This window comes from Glossina fuscipes, unplaced genomic scaffold, assembly GCF_014805625.2.
Source record: "Glossina fuscipes isolate IAEA_lab_2018 unplaced genomic scaffold, Yale_Gfus_2 0, whole genome shotgun sequence".
In the NCBI taxonomy this organism is placed as follows: Eukaryota; Metazoa; Arthropoda; class Insecta; order Diptera; family Glossinidae; genus Glossina; species Glossina fuscipes.
The window spans coordinates 3,669,242-3,680,354 of record NW_023998414.1 but is presented as its reverse complement, the minus strand read 5'-3'; the positions used below and the strand labels follow the sequence as shown (position 1 = coordinate 3,680,354).

At 33.9% G+C, this 11,113-nt stretch overlaps 2 protein-coding genes across 3 annotated transcripts in view; both read left to right on the top strand.

Moving 5' to 3' along the window:
- Nucleotides 1-53: 53 nt before the first annotated feature.
- LOC119640472 (NADH dehydrogenase [ubiquinone] 1 alpha subcomplex subunit 7) lies at nucleotides 54-731 on the top strand. Of its 2 annotated transcripts, XM_038038564.1 has the most exons (3): nucleotides 54-154; nucleotides 222-296; nucleotides 379-731. In XM_038038564.1, the coding sequence occupies exons 2-3, from the start codon at nucleotides 237-239 to the stop codon at nucleotides 622-624; spliced, it is 306 nt and encodes a 101-aa protein (XP_037894492.1). In that variant the 5' UTR covers nucleotides 54-154; nucleotides 222-236; the 3' UTR covers nucleotides 625-731. The 2 variants fall into 2 exon arrangements, with proteins under 2 accessions (XP_037894492.1, XP_037894483.1); XM_038038555.1 differs by having other exon boundaries at nucleotides 107-296.
- Nucleotides 732-870: 139 nt separating this feature from the next.
- LOC119644736 (cytochrome P450 4d2-like) overlaps nucleotides 871-11,113 on the top strand; it is a 12,373-nt gene continuing 2,130 nt past the window's right edge. The window contains exons 1-6 of the mRNA XM_038044454.1: nucleotides 871-883; nucleotides 2,142-2,213; nucleotides 3,558-4,017; nucleotides 4,096-4,676; nucleotides 4,756-5,070; nucleotides 5,133-5,276. Coding sequence (XP_037900382.1) covers nucleotides 871-883; nucleotides 2,142-2,213; nucleotides 3,558-4,017; nucleotides 4,096-4,676; nucleotides 4,756-5,070; nucleotides 5,133-5,276 — 1,585 coding nt within the window. The remainder of the gene's footprint in view (nucleotides 884-2,141; nucleotides 2,214-3,557; nucleotides 4,018-4,095; nucleotides 4,677-4,755; nucleotides 5,071-5,132; nucleotides 5,277-11,113) is intronic.

The window sequence follows — 11,113 nt, the reverse complement described above, 5'->3', positions numbered from 1 at the left end:
TTAATTGATGGGTTTTCAATCGATATAAGTCTTCTCAATCCTTACATCACTATGAAAACGAAAGCCAATTTAGTGTTGGAAAGCGAATGAGGAAATATATATGTGTGACCATTATGTTTGCTTATTATCATTATAACATTTAGTAAATACTGAAGTTTGTATTTAATTTTCAAATCGTAAACAATTAAAGAAAAATACTCCATAATTTGTTGAATTTCTAGGCTTACGTAGATAAAATGGCTGCACGTCGCGATATAGCACCATTTTTACAACGTTTACGTGCTTTTTTGCTGGGTGTATGTATACAATCAAAGAAACTATCCTTTTTGATTATGTAAGGTTTTAGGTGCATAAATTAAGTTTCTCTAATTTTTCTAGCGTGAGCATACAGTTGCCTTACGCTTCGAAGATGGTGTAGCCGATCGGACACAACCACCACCCGATGTGCCCGGTGGTCCAGCTCATATATTATCTGCCAATTACTATTGCGTACGAGATCCTCGACGTGATGTAATGCCACCCATAGATTTGGTGCAACAGAAGCTACTGGCTACTGGTAAAGACACTGCCAAATCTAGTGGCGCTAAATTGCCAACACCTGGAGCTGTGTATGCATGGGATTGAAATGAAAAATTTTACTAAGATTAAGTAAATTTCGAAAGCTGGTGAAAATTTGAAACGACTATCTTTTTAAACTTGGAAAAATAAAAATTACAAGCGTTGTTAATGACTATTGATAAGTGACAACCAATAACTGGGATAGCGGAAGTGGTAGATCGATACCAAACGTCTGCTGCCCGCAGACATCTAAAGACAATATATTTTTTTTAGAATTTAAAAGGGATATACTATCTGTGAGGGCTTCAACCAATGGTTGTAACAAGTAAAGCATGGAGGCAAAAATGTGATTTTGGCATTGTTTACTTTGCTATAAGTTAAACTAATCCCACCTAATTACTACCAATTGCAATTAGAAGAAGAGAAGAAGCAGAGTACTGGACCTTAAATCTTCGAGTATTTATCTAGAAAACGGAGACTGTAAAAGGATTTAAGAGATCTTTAATTAATTTCTATATCGCAATAGCCAAGTTATGTGACGCCTAATTTTTAACTAGGACTTGAGACTCTTCTTAATGTTAAATATAATTAATATATCTAGGAATCCAACAAATCAGTTTTTGAAAATTGGCAGCTTAGAAAAGTTAAGGTTTATCACACGTTACTTCCCAGAATAGATTGGAAATAAGTTGGAATTAAAATTTCATTATTAATTGTGGACGTACTTGTAAACCAATCACGATATCCTAAGAATTACGACCTATAGGGTAAAGGCAAAATTACATGACCATGGACAGCCAGATAGACAAACAGGCAATCTTAAGTCAATGTAGAAAACCAATAAAGATGTGGTTTGACTTAACCCCTTTTGGATATTCTTGCGTTCCAAGTGGTGTTGGATTTGAAAACTTGTCTATATATTTTCGCTCTACGTTTTGGTTCGCAATTTAATTTCAGAGCTAAATTGGACCGTGAAAAGCGCAAGGTGAAGAAGATTCGGGCCCGCTTATTGCTGCGCCTATGATATCCAAGGTGGATCTGAAAACTTTCTTATTGATCATCCGGTTTTATTAAAAATTATCATCTTTTATCTTTAATAAGCATCGAAAAAACACGACTGTGTTTAACTGTTTTGCAAAACAGGTCGTCAATTCGCGCTCCGAAATTAAATGAACTTTTTAACTTAGTACGAACTTTACTTAGTACTACCACTTGCTTTGGATTTGAGTAAGCAAAGGTAATAATTTACCCAAACGACAAAAGGCAAAAAAATGAAAAAACACAAAACCAGTATATTTATGTGAATATTTATAAATATTTTCAAAATTTTTATATATTGCTATTAGAAGTTTACAAATTGGGTCAGTTTTAATTAAGGCTATGAACTGAAAAGTGATAAATATTTGAGGTGAACAAAAAAACAAACAAAAAAAGCAACGCATTACAAGATTTGAAATAACAAAGGAATAAATGAATAAATCATTCAAAAATGTTTTGGATTTTATTAACTTTTGAAATATTTTTTTTTCTACTATGGGACTATTTACGCTTAAGAAAAATTAAACGTTATTTCGCTAAACAAGGTATTCGAGGACCTTCTAATAGTCTACCATTTATCGGTGATGCTCTCCTCTTCTTAGGTCTAACACCAGAAGGTAACTAATAATGTCAAAAATTTTTTATATAAAACGAAGAAAAGGAAAAATTTGAAAAAAAACGAATCAACACATATCGGCACATTGCACCAAGTAAAATAGTTATATTCGATAGGGATCGAATTTCGCATACCCAGCACTATACTTTCCGCGTTCTGCTCGCCTAGTTCTTTTACTTGATACCCATATCGTTAATCGTGGTAGATAATTAATCTTCATTTAAGGAAGGACCACAAAATAATTTTAAAGATTCTACCTTGTTGTCACAAAAACAAAGTGAAAAAAAGGAAATTTGTTCAGAAAAAGGTAGTTACGTTCATTTTACGCTTCACTGTGGACTTCTGCTCTAATCAATTTGGTCCAACAACCTCGAAGTCAATATTTTCATTTTTCCGATCAGGAGAGTGCCAACAACACACACCGCACTGACGGACAGACGGACAGACATGATTTAATCAATTCGGAATTTCACGCTGATCACGAATATACATACTCTATATAGTAGTTCTCTCTACTAGCTCTCTCTAACAACGTATTCGAACTCCGGTTTCTTTTTTGTTCGTATTAACTAAACTAAAGGGCGTCCGGGAAATCTTTCAAAATCTACTTAATTATTAAACATTTAAGATTCTGATTAATCGCATTGATATCGTTCCGGACAACAGACGAGAGAGTAATGTGCTGAACTAAAAGGTATCCTTCTTTGATATCATAAGGTTTAAAAAGATGTAACCGAGTACGAAGGAACAGCGGTTATCAGCGAGTCACTCTACGCTAGTTCAAATCTCAAATGAGGTAGAACTTTCTTAGGCCTTTGCTATAGTGAACGTTTAGTTGGTATTGATTGGGCAGCGATCACCATATTCCCATTTAGATACTATTTCATTTTTCTCCTTTCTTTGTGACAGGATATGTCCTCTGTATGATTGGTCCTATTATAAGAAAAAGTAAACTGTCACAAGGTTGCAATAAGGTTTGATGTTAATGGCACCATTTTAGAACCTTGTTTATGGCGCTTTGGTCCTATATATAAATCCTATATATAAATCATGTGATGTAATTAGCTGAAGGAAGGGTTTAGGTTTGACAGGGAATACATTAATATATTTTGATAGAATCTGTTAGTCCTTCATAAAGCTTTCACATTAAATTTTTAAGATGGAGGAGCAAGCAAAAACAGAATGGCGCTAAAATTGATATATGAATTGACTTTTGAAAATATTTCCATTCTTTATCTAAGGCTACGGTATTTTTATAATTTAAGAGAAGTCCTGATGTTCAATTAAATATGCACGGTATACATTTTTCGAGATGATTAAAATTTCTGCTTGATTATAATCGCAGGTATTTATAAATTTGGTAGCGGCCTGTTCAAGCAATATGGAAAGGTTTTCCATTTTTGGTTAGGTCATACGAGTGCTTTGGTGGTCGCTGATCCCAAATATTATAAGCATATCTTGTTTAACTCGAATGTGATCTCTAAACCTAAGCAATATGAATTGCTTAGTTATATAACCGGCGATGGACTTATAGCTAATAAATCGAGTACAAAATGGTATGGGAGGCATAAAATTATAACTCCCGCATTCCATTACAAATTACTAAATCAATATATTGAGATATTCGATAAAAATAGTATCGAATTAACCCAGCAATTGGAAACGTATGCAGACGGTAGGACCGTACTGGATGCTTACTTTTGGACAGCTCGTTCCACTTTAGCGATAATACTGGAAACAGTTCTCGACACCAAATATAATCCAGACAACATAGATCATGCAACCTACGTGCATAATATTCTTGAGTAAGATGGATTTCATTTTAATCTTTTCATTTATCTCAATTCAATTATCGAAATTATTAATTGATGAATAATTTGTAGAGTTATGCATTTATTTGGTGAACGGGCAGTAAGACCTTGGCTGCATGATGAATTCTTCTACAAATTACTCGATAGTAAAAACTATAGGAAGTCACAACGATTATTAAAATCTGTTAATGGATTCTATGATAAAATTCTGCAACGCAAGCGGCAAGCATACGAACTTGAAAGGACAACTTCTCTTGAAAACGTAAGCGAGAACGGCACCCATGATAACGATGTGTTGGGTTTCGAACGACAACGTAAGCCTTTTATTGATATATTGTTACGCTCGCAAATCAACGGCAAGCCCCTAACCGATCAAGATATACGCGATGAGATTTATACAATTATAATCGCTGGTAATGATACAACGGCCAATGCTTTAGCCTATACCATGTACGCGGTATCGTGTTACCCGGAAATACAGCAAAGAATTTATCAAGAAATTTCACAAGTCTTGGGCAATTTTCATCAACGTTCATTGACAATGAATGACTTAAATGCAATGAAATATCTCGAGTCTACCATAAAAGAAGCCATGCGTATGTATACTATAGTCCCGATATTTGCTCGCTATCTCTTTGAAGATATTAAAATTGGTATGATTCGTATGATTAATGAAGAGCTCAGTCATCTCTGATTAATTTTGATTTGTTTATTTCCTTTCTATTATGGCAGACGATAAAGTTATACCGGCCGGTACCACAGTCGCCTTCCTATCGTTATTCAGCAACAGTGATCCCGAAATATTCTCCAGGCCAGACGAATTCTTGCCTGAACGCTTTCTTAATGACAGCTTGAATACGCTTGATCCCTTTGCTTTTATACCTTTTGCTGGTGGTCCTCGCAAATGCATCGGCGGACGATTTGCTTTGCTACAAATGAAATGTACAATGATTCGATTGCTATTGCATTACGAATTTATACGTTTGGGTAGTGAACCAAGGCCCGCCTACTCAGTTGGTATGCATTCCAAAAATGGCATAAATATCGGTTTGAAAAAAAGAAAAAAGCCAATAAACAAATAAGATATAGAACAATCTACAATTATTCAGCAATTTATTTTATCAATGAAAAATGGGCGAATAAGCGTATGGGCCATGATACCATATCTGCTATAGGCTTTCAATACAATCGTATACTTTGTCCTGCAATTGATTTTATTCTGGATGCAATATTCACCCTCTCCGTGACGATGGGTGAGGGGGAGCATACATATATATCTATGTATATATGCATTCGGAAGATCAAAAAGCGCATTCAGAGATACTGTTAATTATTTAATTAGGTCATATTGAAAATTCTCCGTGGATTTTTTCACGGGATGACATTGATACCTTCATAGCGGACGACACTCACCCGATTCGTCTGAAACGGAAAGGTGACATTTCACTTTATTTTTTTAATTTTTTTAAAAGGTTATATTACATTTGAAAATGAGTGAAATATGTGAAGAATGTAATGCAAAAAAAAAAAGAAAATTTGTGAATTGTGTGCGGGGAGAATGCTGCGAACGCAAGCATAGTTTACTCGATTCCGTTTCGAAAATTTCGATCTCAAAGATGCATCTCGGAGCTTGGACTGGCACGCAAGCAAGCACGCAGGAAATAACGAAGGCACTAAGCGTCAATCACATGACAGCCGAAAAACTACAAAAAGACGCTCAATACAGCGGAGACTTTACTTGATTGATGTGTCAGTCAGGCTTACTTTTCTTTGGTGCGTCTATCGTCATTTGAAATTTTATAATGCCTCCATAACTTAGATCGTGTAATTCATATTTACAAACATTCTCATTAAGAGATTTGAGATGTTTTGCAGTGTGAAAAGCAAATGAGGTCTTATGACGGAATGCTAAGCGCGACTTGCGGTTTTTGCATCAATAAACAAATTAAATGCAAATAAAACCTCATTATTCGAGCAATGTCGATCATTAAACACTATACCCTATAGCGATTCGCATGGTAAAATATTGTACCTTGTTGCTTGCTAATATATGCAGTAGTGTGGACATGATTCAAACCTAGTAAAGTCAATTTTTTTGTCAAGGATTTTACGCTTCTTAATTCATTTGCATCCTAAAGTACTATATAATAGGTTTTATTGCCATATAAAGTCCTAGTTTTCAGAAGAACCCGTGTCATATCATATGAGGTTCAAAAACATTGATTTACGTGACTCTAATCCGGTAAAGTGAATTTTTAGATTAAAATTGCCATTGTGAATCAATTTTTACCAAAAAAAAAAAATATTAAAAATTAAATTGTTATATGAAAACTTACTTTTCGTAGCAACAGCCGTATGCAAGGTGCTTCAAAAAATTCGACCATTCGATTCAAAGCCTTTACATTATTTTAGAATTTTGAAATACTGTTACTCTGCGATTTTTGTCGAAATAATTTTGCAATTGTGAATATTTCTCGTATAATGACATTTTTCAAACAAAACCGTTATATGGGGTTATGACTGGTCATAGAAATGTCAAAGATCCAATCCATTTTCAGTAGAGTTCAATTTAGAAAAAAATGATGCATCGAATGGTATAACAAAAGATGGGCCTATCCTATCCTCAGCTGCCTCATGTCACCCACACCCAACAGGCAGTGTATGGTATGCAAGTGTAACAATCAATTTTTTTTTTCAATTTAAAAAACAAATAAAATCAATTGTACATATATATATATATATGCATACATATATATATATATATATATATATTTTTTTTTTTTTAGAGCAACTCTTGTTTTCTTTGTTTGCAAGTAATAAAATCGAATTTAAAGCACGTTATCGACAACAGCGTATTGACTTTCATTGCATGAATCGGTGACCCAGAACCAATAATCGAAAATTGTATTATACATCTCTATAATACAATAGTTGTTATGAATTGATTCATACGCCCGGATAATTTAATAAGTTAACCTAAAATATATAAAAGTAAGCGCCATATGTATACTTTCAAGGGATGAAGATTATTACCTCCGGAAGCCTCAATACGTATTCTTAGATTACCTATCTTTCAATCATTTTCGCTAATGGGAGAATGTTTATCACAACTACTAAAAGCATTCAATTGAATGCCTGTTGGTATATATTTCTTACATCTAGCTAGAAATATTGAAAGCAAAAGTTATTCACTATGATAGCTAATATAAGAATCCTAATAGTATCGGATGTAGTAACAATTCAATTTTAAATACACTCATGTAAGGCCATATTGCGTTTGTTCCAATTAAAAGCGATTCTAAAACGAGCGCGAACTAGCGAATAGATTATGCAAAATTTATTTATTTTATAATTTTTCACTTTAATCGCTTCACATCCAGTACCAATATATACGTTAACCTAAACAGAATTGAAAAGCATTTAGAAAAAAAAAAAAAAACAAAAAAAAAACATTAAAATCAAAGTATCCTTGTGCTGTGAAAGCGAAATTATTATTATGTACTGGACCGCAATAATTCTAATAGTATCAGCGATCCTTTTGTGGGATTTTATTCAAAAGAAACGCGTCAGAAATCATTTTCGTAAACATGGGATACCAGGTCCAAAACTAACTCTACCATTAATCGGTGACGTTCTAACGACTATGGGCACCGATCCCACAAGTAATTTGCTTGGGCTGCTTTTAAAGGCACCTCATTAAATAACTTATCAATATTCCGTTTTGGGTCGCTGGCCGCTTAATTTATTCTATCTAGGTGCGGGCGCCCATAAGGACTTAATTAAAAAAAAATTTTTTCTTATGAATTTTAGTTTTAACAATGAAATTCATTTAGAAAATAATTCCGAACTAATTGCTAAAATAAAAGGCGCATCTATGTCAAGTCGTGCCTTAAACTTTATATATTCTGCGTAAAAAAAGGGACAACAAACCACGTCCGCACACGTCAAATAACGCGCCCGGGCATGAAATGCTAATCGCATTTTTAATTTAAACAGATTCTCAACAATTATAAAATTGTGTGTGTGTGTTTGTGTGCGTGCGTTTGTGTGTGGTTATCGTATTTTACCAATTTTTGCTTTAATCCATTAGAACTTATCGCCGTTTTGACAATAAGGATTTAGCAGTCTTGTATACGACGACATACGTTATTTTTTCTCTTTTTTTGCTTGTAAGACCGATCGATAAACATGTGTGGTAGTGAAGCGTTTAACAATCTATTATAACATTAGCTCTATTTGATTATTTTTTCCTCTAAAATAATTCCACTCATTGTCTTCTCATCAGTTTTGCTTTTTATGCCCTATACCGCTTGTTCTACAAGGTATACTAAGTTACTATGTATATTAAGACGTATGCAACATGTAGAAGGGCTTAGGATAAATCCAAATTTTATTATACCGATCGATTCAGAATCAGAATCGGAATTGATCTAACCCTGTTTGTCCGTCTGTCCATCTGATGTCTGCCCATGTAAATTTGTGTTCAAGCTGCAGGTCGCAATTGCGCACATATTTTGATGAAATTTAGAACAGTGCCGTGCTTTGACTCAAGAACGAACGCTATCGAAAACGATTGGGATCGGTCCACTTCTTTAACCACTCCCCATTTAGCGCTAGGTGCAAAAAAATGCAATTTCTATAATTTCTCGACAAAAGTGGCTAAGTCAGAGTATTTGGGCATTTTAAATTTGGTACGAAAACTGTCGACCTTCATGATGAAAATGAGCTCATAATGATAATTTAAAATAAAAAAAATTAATTTTGCTTAATTTGGTCAATTTTTTGGACCCTACTCTATACATATATTTTCACTGAAAATTTATCCTCTGTAGGAGGGAAAAGACTAAATTTTAACATACTATGATGAATACTTAACCCATAATAGGAATTTAGCTAAAAAAAGATCGCTATACCAAATTGTGAGCATCTATGCCTGTTTTTAGATCCTACCCTACCCGAAAATATTTGTTTCGCAGGACAGACAAGTTTCAGTTTTAATATTTCATGATGGAAATTGATTCATAATACCAGTTCGATATAAAAATGAACTATGCTGAATTTTCAATGCGTACCCAGTACCTTAGTCAATGCGGTGTAAGGTATTTATCAGTCGGTCGAGCACGATGAAAATGTTTTTACTTCTTTTATTTAACTTTCACTTTTGCGCCCCGAAGTTTCTCTCTTTAGCAATTAATCTCTTATTAGTCAAGCAGTTTTTGCTTTCTAATTTTACATACTTTTAGGATGAAAATTTATTTTCGTAGTGTTTGCTAATCTATATTAAACAAGCGCGTATTGCTTACATGCTAAAAGCATTTGTAAATCTTCTTCTTATCGCTTTATATCGGCCAAGCAAACTGATATTTCCGCTTTGATGTTTTCTTTATAACTTTCTACTGGCATTTCCTTCTGTAAATGTTTTTCTTTACCCATATCCATTACTTTTCACCACTGATGTAAACGAGTTCTGCCCAAGTCTCTTCGTAAAGTTACTGATATGTCTTGTCAGATCTTTATTGTCGAAATATCTAGTGCTTCAAATGGGCGCAATGTTCCATCTCTGTCGGGTCGTTATGCCTGCGAGGTTTACATTGACTTGGCATTATCAAGCATTGTAGGTGTTGCTAGGACAGTTGTTGCTTCCGATTCATGTACAATAACAGCTTCACATCTAGTTATAATAGAAGTTGGAGATTTGTTCTTCATATATTAATGACATCAAGGATTACGTAGCTTGTAAATATCTAGAAGTTAATCTCACCAATCTTGGCGGCGTTGCCAAATTCAAGCCAAATTCGCCACAGGGATATTTTATCTTTCAATATTCCGCCCTATTTCCTTTCCATTGAATTATTGTAAAAGAACAAAAAAAATCTTGCAAACAAATTGTTATGGTCGCTTGGGATTTATTGAAAATATGTATTCCCAAGTCTGGGACCAAACTTAATAACAATCAGTTTAGTCTAAAAAGGATTAATAACTTCCATTCATATCCGTAATCAAAACGGTATTGAGAAAATTGAGCATTGAACTGCACAGTTTTTATACAAATATCTCAGACTTTTTATTTCCAAATAATTGTGTTTTCAGAAACATGGCTTAAACCAAATATTTCCAATATGGTATTATTGTGCGGTGATTACAGATCTAATAGAAATAGAAGACTTGGTTGTGTTATCATTCACCCTGTGGTGCTGTCTTTTTCTCCTCCTATTCGGAATATTTGCGGAGAATTTTTAGATATAGAAATTATTTTACCGTACATCGCTAGCGAATGTATGCAATACTCAGAAAGACCTGCCATTACTCCACGTGTTATTATTGTTATGTGTTCAATACATAGGACCACGGATGAAATACTTTATTAAAAGCATATCATATCGCATTACTCTTGCGGTTATTCCCCATACAAGGCCGCATCTGAAAAAGACTTTATATGCAAAAACTTCCGATTATTAAAGCGTTTCGAAAAAATAGTTTAGAAATTAGGTTCTTGCTATTTAAAATTAATGAGGGAGATGTGAAAATATACCTTAGAAATGAGCTATAATGCTTGATGCCTTAAGTAGCGCATTTACCGGTCGGTTATGTCGCCTATTTTATTTTTTCAATAAAAAAAAAAAATAAAAATAAAAAATTGATGAGAAATTGTAGGTGTGTGTGTTATATTTTATAGTAGACAGAGTTGCATTCTAAAGAAGGTTACACTATCTTTTATTAATATAAGTAAACATATTCAAAAAATTTTAACTTTGGACTACAGTAGGCGAAGTGGTGTAGAATACTTAATGGGCAATCTCATGCCTAGCCTCTGTTGTGCTTTTATATATGCCGTGATGTTTTTTTTCGATTCTCTCTAACTTTTCATTCTTTCTCAATTTCAGATGTTTTTAAAGTATTGGGCTATTTTCGGGAAAAGTACGGTAAAGTTTACCATGTTTGGGTTTTTAATTTCTCATTTGTTCTCGTACAAAATGTTGAATACTTGGAGCCGATCTTGAGCAGTCCACGCTTAATAAAGAAAAATTTTATATATGACATGCTACGAGGATGGCTCAACGATGGCCTATTATTGAGTAGCGGTTCAAAA

Coding starts and splice junctions, on each gene's coding strand:
- LOC119640472 (XM_038038564.1), top strand. CDS start 237: ATGGCTGCACGTCGCGATATAGCACCATTTTTACAACGTTTACGTGCT. Junction 297..378: donor TACGTGCTTTTTTGCTGGGT/GTATGTATACAA, acceptor TAATTTTTCTAG/CGTGAGCATACAGTTGCCTT.